Below are 17,600 nucleotides of genomic sequence, written 5' to 3'. Positions count from 1 at the left end.
AGGAATGTAAAAATAGATTTTGGAGCACTTTTCTTCTGTTGATGGATTATTAGAGTACATGGGCTTTGGAAGATTTTTGTGCTGACATGGCCAGAGCACCATTTCATATCTAGAATACTCCGAATACATACATCCGACTCTACTTGATGCCTCTCCGATGAAAGGTCACAGTGGTCCTCTACATTGCGTTCAAAATGGTTCGCTGAACAGCAGCTTCCTGGTGGGGCATGACACCGGCATTCTCGTCAAAAGCCTCAACCATCGTGTCCTTCAGGATCGGGTTCATTTTCCCTTTTCCAAGGATTACTAGCGGATGTCGGTAAAGTTTAATCCCTACCTTCTCGAGAATGCGGATGCCTGCCAAACAGTCTGAGTGCGCAGCTTATACTGCGTCTGAGCATGCGACGGGTATCGCTCGTCATCCGGGCGAACCCTACTGGCATCGCGTTGATCAAACAAAGCATCGGTAGTAGCGGCTGACGATGATCATCGAAGTGCTTGATCACTTTACCGTAAGTCCGTAAGCGTATCGGACAGCCTTCAGAGCATGGTGCCTGTTGATATTGGGTCTATTAAAATTTTCTCCTCTATTAACAGGCCCCTTGGAAGCTCTAAGGGGAATGGAAGATGGGGCTGCATCGACTATGCCGTTCGGGGAGAAGGTTCTTTGTTAGTTCATCCAATTTGCGAGTTCCACGGAGGCCGCCTGGTCCCGCTTAGCAGCATCTTCATCCGCAAATGGCAAGTGCATTACCGTCTTCCACCATCTTGGTAGGACTCTTGTCAGTGGGGCGTTCTAGATTGCAGAGGTCTTGTGCTTCCGAGGCGAGTTCCATCACGATGGTCGTGGCCTCCGGCAGCTTATAACTGTATCTTGATACTCAATCCAGTTTAAATGGCCTATTATTTAATAACACCGCCACATGTCACCTATCTCGATGGCATGACAGAAAACAGGATTTCGGAAATTCAATATTCACTCCAGTCCGGCCACAACAAAGTTCGTTCGTTTCTTCTGTTTTCTCTTTTTTATTCTTATATTTTTCACATTTTTTGTTTTCTTCATTGAATTACTTCTCCGTTTCGCTTTCTCTCTCTCTCTCTCTTACTCTCCCTCTCTCATGATGATGTTCGCAATTGTCATTATTTTCGGTAGATTTTTATACTTCTTTCTTCCCTCCCCCTAAGTAGTGATCAGATGTTGAATGTTGTACCTTTAAACCTCAGGGGGGGTGGTCTCATTCTCTGCTCTTCTCTGACCCACCCACCTTCGCCCCATCGCACACATAGAGGGGACGATGTTACAAAGGTAGAGGAGGGTCGTGTTGATTGTGTCTAACCAAATTAAAAAAAAAAAAACGATGGTAGTTTCACTTTGTAACTTATCAGTAAAAGTAAATGTATGGTAGTAGCAGACGGTGGACAAAAAAGAAGGTCGGTCGGTAGCAGGATCTTCCTTTCGTTTGTTTAAAGCTTCCCCTCTTACAAGCACTAACACGGTTTGTGTATGCAACAGGTTCAATCCAATGCTTGAGGATGTTTGTGTGTGTGTGCTCACAAGCTCCTCCAAACATTCAAATTACTTCCTTTTTTTCTTGGGTCGGTTTTGCCACAGTCGATGGTCGGTTCCGTGCAAATCCAACCCGGGCAGGCAGGTGTAAAGAAGAAGCGGACGCAGTTGAAATAGGTCGGGAAAATCGATTCCACGCACAGACTTTTTTTTCCGGAGTTCCCTCTAGTATTGCCTCCTCTCTGTCCAGTTCCGTTCGTTTCAGCATCTCAACGCGCGGAAGGGACTCAGTCGGCTGGGAACACGTAGCTTTTTAATGCTAATCGGCGGTGGAACCTATTTTGCCAGCATTTCCACTGTCCACTACCACTGCTTCTTCTACCCACCACATTACTCCGCGCACACGTGGACTACTCTCCCAAAGCGGGGGGGTGTATATACTCGATGGTTGAGGTGTTAAGTGAGAGTCGGGCTGTTAGTTGTCGCAGCGTGTGCGCGGATTGGCCTTCTTGATCGTTTTGTATCGGTGTGTGTGTGTGTCTCTTTTCCTTTTTAGTTTTAAACAGTTCTTCCTGGCTCAGGATGTTGCGCGCCGGAAGTGGTCACTCCCAGTTTATGTACAAATACACGCAACTCGTGTGGGAATATTGGTGGATATTGTGACCAGTTTTTCAGGACACGGTACTTCATCACGAGAATCCATACCGTGTGTGTTCTTCCTCTCTCTCTCTCTCTCTCGCTCGCTAAAGAAGATATCAAGGATGTTGGTGGTATCTTCCGGTACGTATGTGTTGTGTCTTCTCTCTCCTCTGACGGTTTTCGCTAAATCTCTGTTCTCTGTTGTGCAAAATCGACAACCGGATCACCGACTCTCGGGTGTGTTCCGTCGGTAGATCTGGATGTAAAGTAAGAACTATTCCTCCCTACAATTACAGCCCCCCTAGCGCCATACAGTGAACGTTAATCAGAAGTCCGGGCGAGGTCTGGATGTTGTGTTCGACCGTCACCCTCGGACCGTCCTCTCCTATCTTCTCGTTGGGCTGATTCTGTTGTTAATGCTGGTTATGTGTTCTTCTCTCTTCCCTATAGCTTACTTGCAAATTGTCTCGTCTCGCGATTGTATTCTTTCCCGTACTGAATTATGATGATAAATGATCGACATTACTGCGAGTTTCGTGTAACGAACGCATCGATGGATGTATAGTTTGCTTTCCCTTCCAATTCTGCCCGTGTTTTTTGTTGTTGTTATGCTCCCTAATTGTTTAGCTGCTGTAAAACGTTGGTGTTGTTTTGCGACCCTCCCCGGTTGCTTTGTTTGCATAGCTCCCTTTTTTCCGTGTTTGGATTCATTGTTAGTTGTGTCTTCTGATGTTGCACGCTAAACGTAAAACCCTGGTAATTAAGCTCAATAATATGCACTTGTCCTTTATCTTCATCCTCTTCCTTCACACACTCTCACTCTCTCTCTCTCTTTCGCATACGCTTTTGCCACTGGATGTACTCATCACACACGCGCTGGCTTTCCAGTCGTTCTATCGGGTTAAAGGGGGGGGGTTTGAAATTGTTCCGGGACGTAAAACAAAAAACTTGCTAATACTCTTGCAAAAACGTGGTTGAAACGCATTCCCAAAGGTTTGACCCCGGTTATCTCTTTACCCGAACGTGCGTCTACATATCTCTACAGCTGGCAAACCAATCCACACTCCCACATCACACATCCGTAACGTAACAGTAATGGAATCGCTTGTCAAACGATAGTTAAACGCGCCATTCGTTGGGTTGGTGTGGTGTGTTTCAGTGAAACCGTAAAGAAACGGGGAAACCTTTATTCTCTCAGAATCCGTCTGTCTGTCTCGTGTCGTTTGGTGGCTAATGTGTACTCCCCCCTCTTAGTGTGTTGTTTCCTGCGTTACTGTTGCCTTCTACCGTTGCTGATGATGTTTCGCGCCGTGTGATGGAAGCTTTTATCACAGACTCCAAAACATTCGGCACACACACACACACACACAACCACGCTCGCTCGACGGCCCCCCGTTGTGGGCGCGAAGACGGAACCGTCTCTCTCAGGTGCATCATTGCAGAACAAACAGCAACAAACCAAAAAAGGAAAACGGTAGCAAATACACCTCAAAACCCGTAAGCCTTCAAGCGCTGTGCTACGTTCCTTCCGAATGCCCTGCGTGCCTGTCTGCCCCTCTGTATGTCCCCTGATGTCGTGGTGGCGATCCCTGTCGTCAATCTGCTATACCCTACACGCACTCGGTCCCTGGGGTGTATGTACTTGTGCCAATGTGTTCGCGCGTCCGTGTGTGCGTGTGTGTAGAAGTGAGAGTGAGGTTGGGTGTGAAGAATTTACATGTACATAAATTAGGTTTACAATTAAATACACATTATTTTACATAAATACAAATAGTCTTTTGCTTTAGTTCCGGAAGTTGGTTTCAGATTTCAACGTATGCCCGCGCAACCCCCAACAGCGTGCAGCCTCTCTGGCGTGCCTTTTTCTCTGTTTTGGCAGAAGATGGATGGTGACCAAAAGGGGCAACAACGTGTTTTCTCTGTTGCGGGGATTTTCCCACCCGGCAAACGAGCTCGCTGATCTCGGTTGAGCCCGTTGCTGTGTGTACAGTATGTATTGAGGCTTAATAACTGTTTCCGCGCAACCCCATGGGGGGAGAGAGGCAAATGAAGATGACGAATATATATGTGTATATGCAAAGGATGTCGGAATGCTTTATCTTCTTCGGCTTCGACCCCCGGCAGTGTGCGGGAGACAGACCTGTTAGTGTTGGTTGGGTTGTCACATTTACGTGTTGTTGTTGTTGTTCCTTTTACCCTAGGATGTAAATTATGTGTTTTTTTTTTAGGAATTGTATGTTCAGCACCTGTGTGTGTGTTTGTTTGTTTTTTTTCGCTGCGATCGGTGTTGATCTTCATCTGAACATCGTTTTGTTTCGTTATGCAATGCACACCATCAGGTTTCTCTGCTGCTGGTTTGCTGATAGTCTAAATGGTGTCCCAAGGTATGGGTCGGAGCGGGGCATCTTATGCTACCGGTTGCCTCTATCGGTGGTAGTGACGAGGTATTGCTGTTCTTATGTGTGTGTGGAGAACGTAGACCTAAGTGTACCTTTTCGTATTGGCGACGCCGCTGATGATGTTGAGGATGGTGGTGGTGGTGGTAACGGTGTTGTTGCATTGCATGTTACGCATCGCTTCCAAAGGACTACGCGTTTGCTCGGGGTCTACGGTCGTGTCCACCGCTGCCGGTGCGGCGCCACAACCACCATGGGACACCGTGGCACGAATTAGCACTGGCGGTGCTAATTTATTTCGTGTACAGGTAGATGGCGACGATCAGACCGTACAGACCCAACACTTCGGCGAAAATGAGGATCAGGATCATGCCGACGAACAGTCGCGGCTGCTGGGCAGTACCACGGACACCAGCGTCACCGACGATACCGATGGCGAAACCGGCTGCCAATCCCGAGAAACCGACGGCCAAACCAGCGCCGAGATGGATGAAGCCCCTGTAAAATCGCAACGAGAAACGAGTTACATGAGTATTGTCACGCGAAAACTAACGCATTCTATCCGAAAGTAGTGTAATTTCTTCTCGTGTCTAACTTTTCATCAAATAATTTTTTTTTTTGTACTATAGCACAGCTTCCAAAGTATGCAATCAATATTACTTGATTGAGAGAATCATTCTACTAGGAAAGCGGGGTTTAGAAGTTCAAAATAGTGTACTACAAGACCATTCAGGAACTCTGGATTGCCATTAACATCTGACTAATTAATGTAACGATCGTTGTTAATGGAGTTGTAAATGCTCTTCTGCTTCTGTGCTTAGTAAAAGTTTCGAATTTTCCTTGCTTCACACTCTCTACACGCTCTCGTTCGTGTTGCTTCAATGCGCAAACTCCGCTTTTACAACCTACGATTCGCTCTTTCTCTGTCTGTCCGTCCGCATGTTTGTCTCTTGCTCCGTGCGAGCTCTCCTGTTCCTAAGGACCTGGACCTACCTACCTACACGGAGGATAATCGGAGTGAATGTTCGCACATATGCGAGTTCTGTGCCGAGAGTGGTTATCCAAGTGGAAAAGTTCCATATGTAATTATTATGCTTCCGTTTTGGTTTCAGGACCGTGTCCGAAACTTTCTGAAAAACCTTTTTCCATTTGCACAATTCCAACCATACACGACAAACAAAACACTTACTTGTACAGCGAGTATTTCGATGGCTCATCCAGGGAACCGGCGATGAGGACAGCCACGACCAGACCGTAGATGGCAATGATACCCGCCATGACAACGGGAATGATGGACTTCATGATCAGCTCCGGACGCATCACCGACATGGCGGCAATACCGGTACCGGACTTGGCCGTACCATAGGCAGCACCGAGAGCTGGAATGTAGAGTTAGAAGCATAGAGAAGAATAATGATGAGTACGAGTCGTCGGTTGAAAGAGGATTCAAACGGGAGGAAAAAATTTTGTGTCAACCTGCCCCGAATGACGTAAATCTGGACATCTCTTAGTTTGAGTATGAAATTGACAATATAGTAGAGTTTTATATCAACTTTTCTACAGCGTGTTTAACTGCTAGCCTTGTGATGAATGTGATGGCCGTTTCGTCGGAAATAACGACTCCGGATGTGGCTGCTGGAGAAGAGAGCGCTCGATAGAAAAACGGCGACCTACATATAGCATATGTCATGCCGTTCTATCCCATCGTTCACCACAATTTGTAGCACTGAAAGATAGCTATCGATCATAGCTTAAAATGGGAACGGAAGTGTACTAAGACGGTGCAGCGAAGAAAGTACCAGGGAGACGGAGGAGAAGCATCGCAAGTGATGAGTTTGATTCGCATTGTGTTCTGGCCAGAACAATCATTCGGGAAGTTGTGCAAAAGCCTCCGGAGAAGCAGCATGTGATGTTTCACCACTACACATTACACCACACAACATCCGCACACACCTGCAGCATCGAGATGCTGATTGAGATACCTTCCTTGCGTCATACACACATTCGTGTGGCCTTTAAATTGAGCAAGGAACAGCAACGCGATGCTCTGCTGATACCTCGGAGAACTCGGTTATATTGATAAAGGGATCTGTGAAGAAAGCATTCATAATCTTCGTGATGTGCTTGTACGCCATTCTTGTCTCGTTCAAGTGGAGCAACTTGCCACAAAATCATAAAGCTTTTCATTTAGGCTTAAGATTAAATCGGAAGCCGTACTGACGTGGACTTTCACAGCAAAGCCGGACTAGCCGGCGCGCGGACGGACACATAGAAAAATGATCTGGGCACGGGTCACATGATGACATTCCGCGCGCCACAGCATTACGCATTGGGCTCAGCGGTTCTGTCAGCGTATGCGTGCGTGTTGTTGTGTGTATTTGTGTGTGTGATGTGACGGGTGTACGGACACCCCACTTTCCAACCCTGCGATCACGTGAAGATCGTAGCAATGTGTGTGTGTGTGTGTGTGTGTGTGTGTGTGTGTGTGTGTGTGTGTGTGTGCGTGTGTAAATGTGCATCATCATCACCACCAACACACAACAGGTGAGTCAGTGTAAAAAACAACAATATGACTGGCATAGGCCTATTGGTTGGAATGTACGAATGAGCATAACCCTGCCGCGGTCGGTGAGTTTGGAACGAATCCGCAACAGCCGCTTACAACCGTTGGGAAACAATGATACACCGGAGTCGTGTCGGATTGTGGTGGTCGTGGTGTCGTGTTTGGCAAAATACACTGATAGAGGAACTATCTCAAAGGCGTTCACATGATCATTTGCTACACAAAAGCGACGTGCGTGTGACAGTATTTTCATCGTATCGGTCATATGACTTCCGAACAGTCGAAAACTCCCTCCACCATATCAAAATGCTCGTACGGCAGGCGGGCGGGCAGCTAAAGGCTGGCGGTTTCATCGATAAGGCTAATGGAGCCGAATGTACATGTTTGCGTACGGCCAGACCAGGCATGGAGAAGCCACTACTACGCGAACACCACCAGACACTTCGAGTGACAGACAACTGTCTCTCTGATGGTGGTGAATCATGTAGCTTGGGCGCTTCAAAAGTGGTAATAGAGCCTCTGCCAAAAGGGTCAATATAGTTTCATCACTGCTTGGAACAAACTTTGGAAGAACATTCTTAATGCAATCATATGAATTGGATTTGCAAAGGGCGCCAGCGGCCGATACGCTTTTCAACACAGGCGTCAAAAAGAAAAGGAAAAATCGGGCAGGATTGACGGATGCTTTCCAATCAAATTACATTCGCGGAAGCTGACCAAGCTGTACCCAATCGATCCAGTGACGTCACGTGCTTCGCATTTCGAGGTACCCTTTTTTAAACAGGAGGGAACCATTCGGTGTTCGTATCAATTCAAAAATCCGCATCATGTTTTCGATAAACCTCAAACGAAACACAGCAAATGAATATTAACAAACTTTTTGGGGAAGAGAATGTGTTGCAGAGAGAACACGGCGATGCGAGACGCGAGATTACGTTCCGAGTGGCAGCAATCTTCGTCAGAGGAAAAATCGATAATCCTCCCCCTTTCTATCCTACGCATTCCATTTTTGTACAGGCTTCGGACGTATCCTTTCCGGGTCTCCGGGGGTGCAGCAGCAGCAGTTGGGGTGCTTTATCTTAGAGAAAACCTCGTGAGCAGTCGGATGGGGAACAACAACATCACTAACCACTACACCACCATCAATGTTGCGCGAATGGCTCATGCTGATGGGAAGCAGATGAGGTGGTGGCTCCAGAGCAACCGATCATGTGACAGAGAGATAATCACCTCTAATGAGCGCCCGGGCTGAATGACCGATGATGGAAAAATGGTTCTTCCGGAAGCGTAAAAGTCATGTGAGCTTGTTTGTTGTAAAATTAACGCATTGGTTTCCCTTCTAGTAGGCTAGGGACAGTTCGAAAAATTTGCGCTTTTCTCTAACCATAGTAGGCGGTCGTCGACGACCGACACGCTGTTTCAGCAGGTCATGTGGTGCCGTCCCGTGATGCACGTTCAGCAGAGCCCACTAAGAAAAATTGTGGCCCCAAAAAGTATGCAAATGGAAGTTTCGTTCCCTCGCTAAATGTGACAAAATCCATGTGGATGGGATCAGCTTCCAAAGCCGTTTTCACACGGTGTGCATAATTAATGGAAAATGTTTTCCAGAATATCCACAACGCTGTGTGAGCGTCTCGGTTGCGGTGTATGTGTGTTTGTGCGTGCGCTTATCGGTGTTGAGAGAGGATTTACATTGTTCCTTCTCTTGGAAACACACAGAGTGGCAGGCAGTCAGCAGCTCCCATCGTAGTAGTCCTTGGCCCCAAAATCAATAATAATCCAAGCGTCGAAAGGAAACTCCACCAAACGCCAAAAAGGCTCTCTTTCTCTCGCTAGAGGCACGTACACCTTCGCAATAAACTATCTGGCCAGTGGCACTGCCAACTTTCCCCATCTTGTACTGCACACAGCTTTGGTCTAGTTATACTAAGCTCCTGATTGTCTATCGAATGCTCTGCTTTCCTTTGGGCCAGTGCAGTATAAGCGGTGTAGTATTTCTTCTGCACGCACTTGCTAAATTACATTTACTCTTTCTACACACTGTCAGCGCTGATCAAAAGGACGCACTCTCTGCTCCCTTTCTCTTGCTTGCTCTCGCTTTCTACCATCATTATTCGCACAGCGTATCACCCGAATGTAGCGAACCTTCCACCAAATGGAACTTAACGAAAATCGTTAATGTTTTTACTACTATTTTCTGTGGGCTCAAGCAAATTGAAGGCTCTTCTTAACGACTACGGTGTTACGTTTCAGCGGACAAAAAACACTTTTTCCAGTTTCATTTCTTGCTGGGATGGGGCATATCGATAAATTGGGCTTAAAACTCCACCGCTGAAGTTCATTTCATTAAGGGCTGTGCCTTTTTCTCTCCACGAACGACCCATTCTCTTGTGCAAAAAGGCAAAGGGAACTTGAAGATTCGCGCAAAAAACGAAAAGTGGTCACGAGGGCACTTGCGCGCACACACACACTCGCACACATCTATATTATACATAGAGATACACACACATATACACCAAAGAATACGCACACACATACACACACATGTACACGGGTCGGGCTCACATGACACGGGCGCTGGTCTTGTTACGGGAAGGCGACTGGCAAGGACGGACGGAGATTACGGATTTTTCTCTCCCAAGACGGAGTTTTCCTGCCAGGTTTGCAATTGGGCATGTTGGGGAAGACGAGGGAGGGGCGTAATGTGCGTCGGAAAATCCATGTTACGGACACACCAACGGCCATGGCATGTGGGCAGTAGGGACAGTGTTTTCTCTTACCGCTGAAAATGATAGCAGCTGCTGCGCCCATCACTCCGAAGAAGGGCGAGTAGACGGGGTTTTCTTCCGGCAGGGCCATTGTTGCTGTGTGTTTTTTGGCTGGTTGTTTCTAACGTTTGCTTTTCACCGAACCGTGTCGTTTAGAAGTGCAGCTTTTACTGTTCACTTCTAGCTGCTGCTGCTACTCGGTGTTGATGACACACACACAAGGAGAGAGACACTCGGGAGAGATGACCAACACGACACACTCGCTGAAAACGTTAAGGAAGAATGAAAAAAAATTGCCCGCACCCGCGCGTATATATAAACGGAACGGGCCGAACGTGGCCGAGTCCGAGCCGAAGCGCACTGTTCGAATTGTACGATGTGCGTTCGACAATCGACGCACGTCAGAAACGTCACACTTTCGAACATGGTGTAATCAATATTATTTTTGAATATGCTATTTTTAGATTGTGAGTTTTGATTTTTTACAAATTATTGGTAATTTACATGTTTTTGAAATATTTTAAAATATTTTATCTTATCGGAAATGGAATTTTACTACGTTTTAATTTTTTTAACGGATTTCAACAAACGATTTTGAATTTTCGAACGAAACCGATGTCAAAGATGTTCGAACGAATTTCGAACTATCGATTTCAAATCTCTACAAGGTGTATATAGAACATGTATTCGAAATCGAATTCCGTTTCAAAATGAGTGGGATGTAAGAAAATTTAATATCTTAAACAAAGAGTAAAATAAAGAAGAGAAATGAAGCTTTTCCGACCAATTCATTCCAATTTTCCTGGATAACCGAACGGGACAAAGTCTAGAGGAGTTATAATGTGTTTTCTACTCACAAGAGTTGAACACAAAACCTTATAAGATTCCAAGAGGTCACATGAATGAGCCATAAAGGACGAAGAAATCTACTGCTTAACTTTAGAAAGAAAGCCAGCTGCTTCACATTCGTGACCGGCAGAATGCATCACGTTATCTCATTAGTGAGTTATCAAATATCTCCCAACCCAGGTACAGACGGACAAGTGAGGTTCTCTTTTGGTCATCGCCCAAAACCCAGCCGTCACGAACAATTTCATGGCCGATTTGGACAGCTAGGTTCCGTTGGGGAAGATGGCTACATGGGGCCACATGATGCCAGCGTTCAACTCCTCCCAACCCTTTTTGTGTGGCGGCTTTTCTATCGCGCACGCAAACTGCCAATTTTTTCCCACCCCATGCCCATCCCGACCTTCAAGGGGGGAAGACAATCCCCCCGTAAGCTAGCCGCGTGGGCCCGAACGATACGCGCGCATCACATGGCGATTACGTAGAAGAAATCTCCGCTTTGCTAGCTTCACCATCATATGACCTGCGTATCGCTGCATGATTACACTTGCAATTACAGTTCCGAATGAATGCTGCTCTACTTCTATGAGGCGTGTGTGTTTTGCCATAAAAATGTTCTACCTTGTTCTATGCAACATGAGTGCATGAAATTAAATTATATTTTGGGTCTGAGCTACGTTTTTTCATTTACTGTACCAGCAAGAAATGCGATTAAAGATCCATCGTATCCAGCCAACAAAGCAAGAAGCAAGTACATAGCCATGTGATGTACGCTAACTCTCTATTTAAATATAACCTGGATTAATATTAAGACTGTTACGTTCAACTGCAGATAGCACTCAGATAGAGGAGCCGGTGTTACGTTAACAAATACCGTAAGGAGTGGGGCAGTTCTTACAGACAGACAAGCTTACAATTTAGGTTAAACTATGTAACAATTTCTTCCCACGAACTACATCAAACAACGATGATGACCAAAGTTGTAAAATATTTCTTTACATTATTGACACGGTTGTTGTGGGATCAGTAGTAATCACATATAAAAAAGAAAGGAAAATTTTGTTAAAACCGTTTCTCATTGTATATACAGCAGAGGCGGGGGGGGAGATATTAAAAGTATGCGAGGTGGGCTTATCAGCGGGCATCTCCCTCACTTGGAATCATTTTTATCAAGCCAACGAAACCACGTGCTGTAAGCAGTACAATGCGACTTATTAGCGTCTTGAGTGCTGTCGTAATACGGTCCAACCCTAAGCAACGCGTATCGCTTGCGTTAGTTCATGATCGGTGCATGGACAGTGCCGGTCACATTCTATACAGCATCAAATTTTCTTCTTGAATGTCTTTAAGGTTTTGTTGGGCCAACACAGCAGGACTTTAACCGATACTTTAACAGTTCAATTTTGTCCTCTTAAATATGTTAGAGTAATATAATAGTAAAGTGTTATGGACTTCCAAAAACTTTTTGCCAAGTATCTATCACCAACATGGGAAAAGATCCCTTAATAAAAAGAACCGGAAGGTCCTTATGGTTCATATGTCCTACAGATATATCATGACACTATAGTGACTTCGATTAGAGCTTTCTAGATTTAAAAATCCGTTGATGATCTTGATCGCATTCCAACTCTGTCTAGAATTAAATTAATTAAGTTAGAATTAGTTAACTGTACTGTCCAAGTAGAGCAGTGATGATAGACTCTAGAGAGGTTGGGTTGGGTCCCATATATTGACGCGCCTTTTCGCGATGTCGGTTAGTATGGGAGTTCGCTTTGGAAGTCGGCTATTTGTTTCCGATCTTCAAGAAAGGATGTCGCACTATCCCATCCCCACTTATCGAGGCATCTCTATCCTATGTGCTGCGCGTCTAAAGTCCCCGAGTCTGTTATCCACTCTTTAATCCTTCCTATCGTCCACCCACTTATCCCCTCATCCCAGCATGGTTTCATGCCTAGACGCTCCACCCTGTCGAATCTTATGTCTCTGATGCTTGACCTGTTTCCGCACTTGAATGCTGGTAGACAGGTTGACGTTATTTACACGGACTTTAAAGCTGCATTCGATTGCTTGCCTCATAGGTTGCTTTTGGATAAGCTGGAACGCTTAGGGTCCGGTGGGCCACTTCCTCTCTGGCTCTGTTCCTTTCTGAAGGACCGCACTTACAGGGCAAGGGTCGACGGTGTGCTCTCCGATCCTTTCGTAGGCAAGTCAGGGGTTCCTCAGGGCAGCGTCTTAAGTCGTTTACTGTTTTCGCTTTTCATCTCGGACTGCATCAAGTTGCTCCCGCCCAAGGGATGTCTGTTGTATGCTGACGATGTTGAGTTCTATCTTTCTGTGTCCTCGTCTCAAGACTTCCTTTGCCTTCAAAGCTAAGCCCGATGCATTGATGCGGATTGGTGTTCCTCTAACGGGCTCATCCTTTGTGTAGAAAAATGCTCTCACAACAAGTCGCTATATGGCTACCAGCTCGGTGGCTCACCACTCCCACGAGTCACCCTGGTAAAGGACCTTGGTGTGTGGCTCGTTGACAAACTGTCTTTTGAGCCACATATCAACTCAGTCCTCGAGCGAGCCAACAAATTATTGGGCCTCATCACCCGAATGGCGTCTGAGGTCTGTGATCCATTGTGCTTGAGGGCGTTGTATTGCTGCTCGGTCCGTCCTATCTTGGACTACGCCAGCGTCGTTTGGTTCCCAGCAGGTGTCACCGCTATGGCGCTTCCTAAACGACCCCAGTGCTGCTTCCCCCCCATACTCGGTACGGTGTCAGTTGCTGGGAATGGTTGGCTTAAAAGACCGTCATTTTCAAGTGCGCAGACTATTTATTGCCAACATCCTTCTTGCCAACATTGACTCCCTCCTACCCTCCTGGCAGCCATTCCCAATCTATGTCCCATCCTACCGCTTGCGCGTTCGCCCTCCACCTCTCATCCCATTGCGACGCTCGTGGTTTGCTCAAAATGACCCTTGGACGCGCGCATTATCTGAAGTCAATTCAGTAGGTGATTTGTTTGACCATAGCATATGCTTTGCTTCATTCCGTTCCCTTGTACTGTCTTCCTTGTCCTAATGTGTTTCGTCCCGTTCATGACGTTTTAGTTTTATATTTATTTAATTGTATCTGACGCTACTGGAAAGCCCTCGAGGTCACCAGTTTAAAATAAATAATAATAATAATAATAATAATAATAATAATAATAATAATAATGAGGCTGAGGCACTGATCAGGCCAGTGCCGGCGTTCAAATCCCATCCAGACCCGATCAGAATCCCTTCCAATGATTACAGGCAAGGAATGAAGCACCGGACATCGTAAGGAGATCGCCGGAAAACAATCCACCAAAATAATGTCTGCACCTGCCATCACTGGCATCAAAAACGTAGACGTATACCAAGGAAACATTACATTCCTCAGGACAGAGATGTTAAAAAAATGACAGAGTATCAATGAGACGGGCAGTCGAGGTACGTCATTGGATTGGAGCGACAAACAGTCGCCGAAGTGCTGGAGACGGTAGGGAACATATGGTAATCTATCTTTACATTAGAGCTACTACCCAGAAGACTAGATTCGAGCTACACCAAGATTTCTAAAAATGTCGTTTCCTTTTCCCAAGTTCGTTTTGGATCTATACAACATGCTATGGTTGTAGATACCAATTGCATCTAGTTGGCGACAGTCGATCGCCCTGGACAACTCCATACAACGGCTCACTGAACACAGCTATTCAACGGTATGAATACAGACAGATAGGAAGAGTTTCGGTACAAGGTCCAGGCGTGCTAAAGACCAGTAAGTCCTGTTGGGTGTTCCAAAACTAGTTTGAGAACAACAAAACTCAGAGCAGCCAAACAGGGTTCAAATCTCATCCGGACAGTTCCCCAGTAATGAGGATTTGACTTTCCAACTACGTGGTATCGTTAAGTTCTCGTAATTCCAGAATTGGCAGGCATGACCTAAGAGGCATCGTTGGGCCAAGAAGAGAGAGAGAGAGAAAGTGCTAACTCATGCGAAGATGATCTACGCTGAATGTCCTTGCCATAAATTACACCCAATTACCCTTAAATAAAATCTCTAGCAAAAAAATCATTGTGATAAAACATTAATCGCAGGACTTGCGACGCCCTATTGCTTTCTCAATCAACAACAGCCAACACCACCGGAACGCTCGTTTCAGCCCGCAATTATTTAACATCCCTAGATTAGAGCTTTTATTTTAAACAGAAAACATATTACCTAGCTTAAGAGCGGAAGGAAGGAGGATTGAGCTAATGCTTATCAAGTACCTTCTGCAGCAGATCGTTCATGCTCGTCAGGAGCATGCGTGGATCGTCCACGAGACCGGCCCCGACCATCGCATTCGAGAACAGCTGTTTCGCCAACAGTTCCGCCAGCTCGGGATCGCTGGTCGTAAGCTTGTGCAGCTTCTTGATGATGGGATGTCTGCAAGCAAAACGAAAGCAAACAAATCAATGCGGGAAACGGGCAGGCATGCAGTTGTGGGGGTACAAAAGCGCACTTACTTTGGATTAATTTCAAACTGCGGCTGCAACAGTGCGTAGCGATTCTCCTCGCTAATGTTGTGGCTCTGCGTTTTGATAAAGTGGCGGGCGGCGGCCATTTCCTCCACCGTCACCACGCACGGATGGGTGTCGAGTTTGCCGGTCGTCTTCACGTTCGAAACCTTGCCGGTTAGCCTTTGCTTCAGCCAGGGTAGCAGTTCATCGATTTGTGTTTTCAGCAGCGAACCCTCGATCAGTCCGTCCGCATCGGGACTGTCGGACGCAGGATCCGAACGGCGCATTTCCTTCTCCACCGAGACAAGGTTTTTGCCGAGGTACATGCCCAGCTGCATGAGAACCAGCTCGTCGTACGCTTCGTAGCAGAACAGCACCTCAATGCCACGCTTCTTCAGCGACTCATAGTACGGGGACGCTTCGGCCAGCGTGCGATTCGGTGCGGCCAGATAGTAGATATCTTTCTGACCTTCGGCTTGCCGCTGACAGTACTCGGGCAGCGATACCGTGCGGTCGGGCTCCTTGCTCGTCTCGAAGCGTAACAGCTTGGCGATCTCTTCCTTTTCCTGCTGCTCCTGGCTGGTCACGATGCCCTCCTTCAGGAATAGGCCGTAATCTTTGTAGAACTTGTCGTAGCTTTCCGGCTCCTTTTGCGATCGGTCGTGCAGGAAGCGAAGCGTGCGATTGGTAAGCGCCGTTCGGAGCTTCCGAATCAGCGCACTGTTCTGCAACAGTTCGCGGCTCAGATTGAGCGGAATGTCCTCCGAGTCGACGACGCCCTTCAGGAAGCGCAGCCACTTCGGCAGCAGATTTTCCGTCTTCGATTGGATGAGTACCTTGCGCGTGTACAACGCCACACCGCCGTCCGCATCGCGCGACATCTCGAACAGGCCCGGCTTGCCTTCGGGGAAGTACAGCAGCGCCCGAATGCTCAGCGGCACGTCCGTCTTGTAGTGGAGCGTGAACCGCGGCGTGTCGAACGTGTTGCCCACGAACCGGTAGAACTCGTTGTGCTGCTCGGCAGTCACTTGCTTCGGTTCCATCAGCCAAATCGGTTGTATTTGGTTGGCCTGTTTGCCGTTCAGGAAGATGGGACTGCCGACAAAGTTGCTGTACCGCCGGATTACCTCCCGAATGCGGTCCTCGTCCGAAAACTCACGACAGTCCGCCTTCAAGTGGATCACAATCTTCGTACCGATAGCGACATTTTCTGCCTCCTGAATCTCGAACGTGCCCGATCCATCCGAGGACCACTTTAGGCCAGGAGCACCGGCACGAGACGAGCGGGTGTACACGTCCACCCGGTCCGCTACCATGAACGCCGAGTAGAACCCAACACCGAACTGGCCAATAATGTTCTGCACGTTTTCCTGCGTACCACGGCCACTCTCCTTTAGCTGCTCGATAAAGTGCTTCGAACCGGACCGCGCAATCGTGCCCAGATTGGCCACCAGCTCTTCACGCGTCATACCGATACCGGTGTCCTGGATCGTCAGCTGACGATCCTGCTTGTTCGTGCCAATGTGTATCTCGAGCGCACGATCCGCTTCCGCAAAGTCACCGCTCGCTCCGTCCGTGGATGCTTGGATGAGAAAGCGGAACTTTTCCAACGCATCGCTTGCGTTCGACACGAGCTCGCGGACAAACACTTCCTTGTCGGAGTACAGTGACCGCGCTACGATGTCGAGCAGCATGCGCGTTTCCGCCTGAAATTCGTGCTTATCGCTCGCTCCAACCGCCTTCTCCTGGTCGCGTATTATCGAGTGGTACCCTTCCTCGGCAACCTTCGTGCTCAGTGTCCTGTGGGTCGGGATCCAGGCCGGAAGCGACCGGGATGCTGGAAAGAATGTGACAACAATGTAAGACAATCGGCATAATTGCGTAACAACGTAGAATGTGCTGGAGATTGCTCCCTGTTTTGTTTTACCCTGAGCGAAGCTGATGGAGGCCGGTGCCGGATGGCTGGTGGCAGGTACCAGACATCGTGCGAGTGCTGTAGATGGCCGAATTAGCCTGCTCACGCGAAGCAATCCGTTAACAACGCTCATTGTTAACAAACCGGCGAACAATCAACAATTCACACCGAATACGAATGGGGGGCTCGAAACACGCGATTTTTGACACAATTCAGCCTGTGATCCTCGCTGACAAGGAACGAAAGAGAAGGCCTATGTTTATGTTTTCAATTGCACACTAATTGGATAAAATTTGATAAAATTGACGAGAATTTACTTGTGATTTTTAATAAGTGGAACACTTGTGCGGCCTTTGCTACAAATCTCATCACTAAAATCGCTAAACTAGAAAAAAAATACATCATGTCATCCACGCGTTCATCTATGTTTTGCATTCCGATGGTA

The 17,600-nt window shown here is 47.1% G+C and overlaps 2 protein-coding genes and 1 pseudogene across 3 annotated transcripts; 1 reads left to right on the top strand and 2 right to left on the bottom strand.

Annotated features, from left to right (window-relative positions):
* Positions 1-2,177: 2,177 nt before the first annotated feature.
* On the bottom strand, positions 2,178-10,229 carry LOC118503330 (V-type proton ATPase 16 kDa proteolipid subunit). Its single transcript, XM_036036490.1, has 3 exons — positions 9,889-10,229; positions 5,735-5,924; positions 2,178-5,043 (listed from the first exon to the last, which is right to left on the bottom strand). Exons 1-3 carry the CDS (start codon positions 9,965-9,967, stop codon positions 4,839-4,841), a joined length of 474 nt encoding a protein of 157 aa, XP_035892383.1. The 5' UTR covers positions 9,968-10,229; the 3' UTR covers positions 2,178-4,838.
* LOC118503331 lies at positions 3,393-3,995 on the top strand (annotated as a pseudogene).
* Positions 10,230-14,890: 4,661 nt separating the features above from the next.
* LOC118503327 (heat shock protein 75 kDa, mitochondrial) lies at positions 14,891-17,513 on the bottom strand. Of its 2 annotated transcripts, XM_036036476.1 has the most exons (3): positions 17,168-17,513; positions 15,247-17,077; positions 14,891-15,166 (listed from the first exon to the last, which is right to left on the bottom strand). In XM_036036476.1, exons 1-3 carry the CDS (start codon positions 17,286-17,288, stop codon positions 14,992-14,994), a joined length of 2,127 nt encoding a protein of 708 aa, XP_035892369.1. In that variant the 5' UTR covers positions 17,289-17,513; the 3' UTR covers positions 14,891-14,991. The 2 variants fall into 2 exon arrangements, with proteins under 2 accessions (XP_035892369.1, XP_035892367.1); XM_036036474.1 differs by having other exon boundaries at positions 15,247-17,386.
* Between the last annotated feature and the right edge of the window lie 87 nt (positions 17,514-17,600).

This window comes from Anopheles stephensi, chromosome 2 (genome assembly GCF_013141755.1).
Source record: "Anopheles stephensi strain Indian chromosome 2, UCI_ANSTEP_V1.0, whole genome shotgun sequence".
In the NCBI taxonomy this organism is placed as follows: Eukaryota; Metazoa; Arthropoda; class Insecta; order Diptera; family Culicidae; genus Anopheles; species Anopheles stephensi.
The sequence above is the reverse complement of the archived record's forward strand: the minus strand, read 5'-3'. Positions and strand labels throughout refer to the sequence as shown.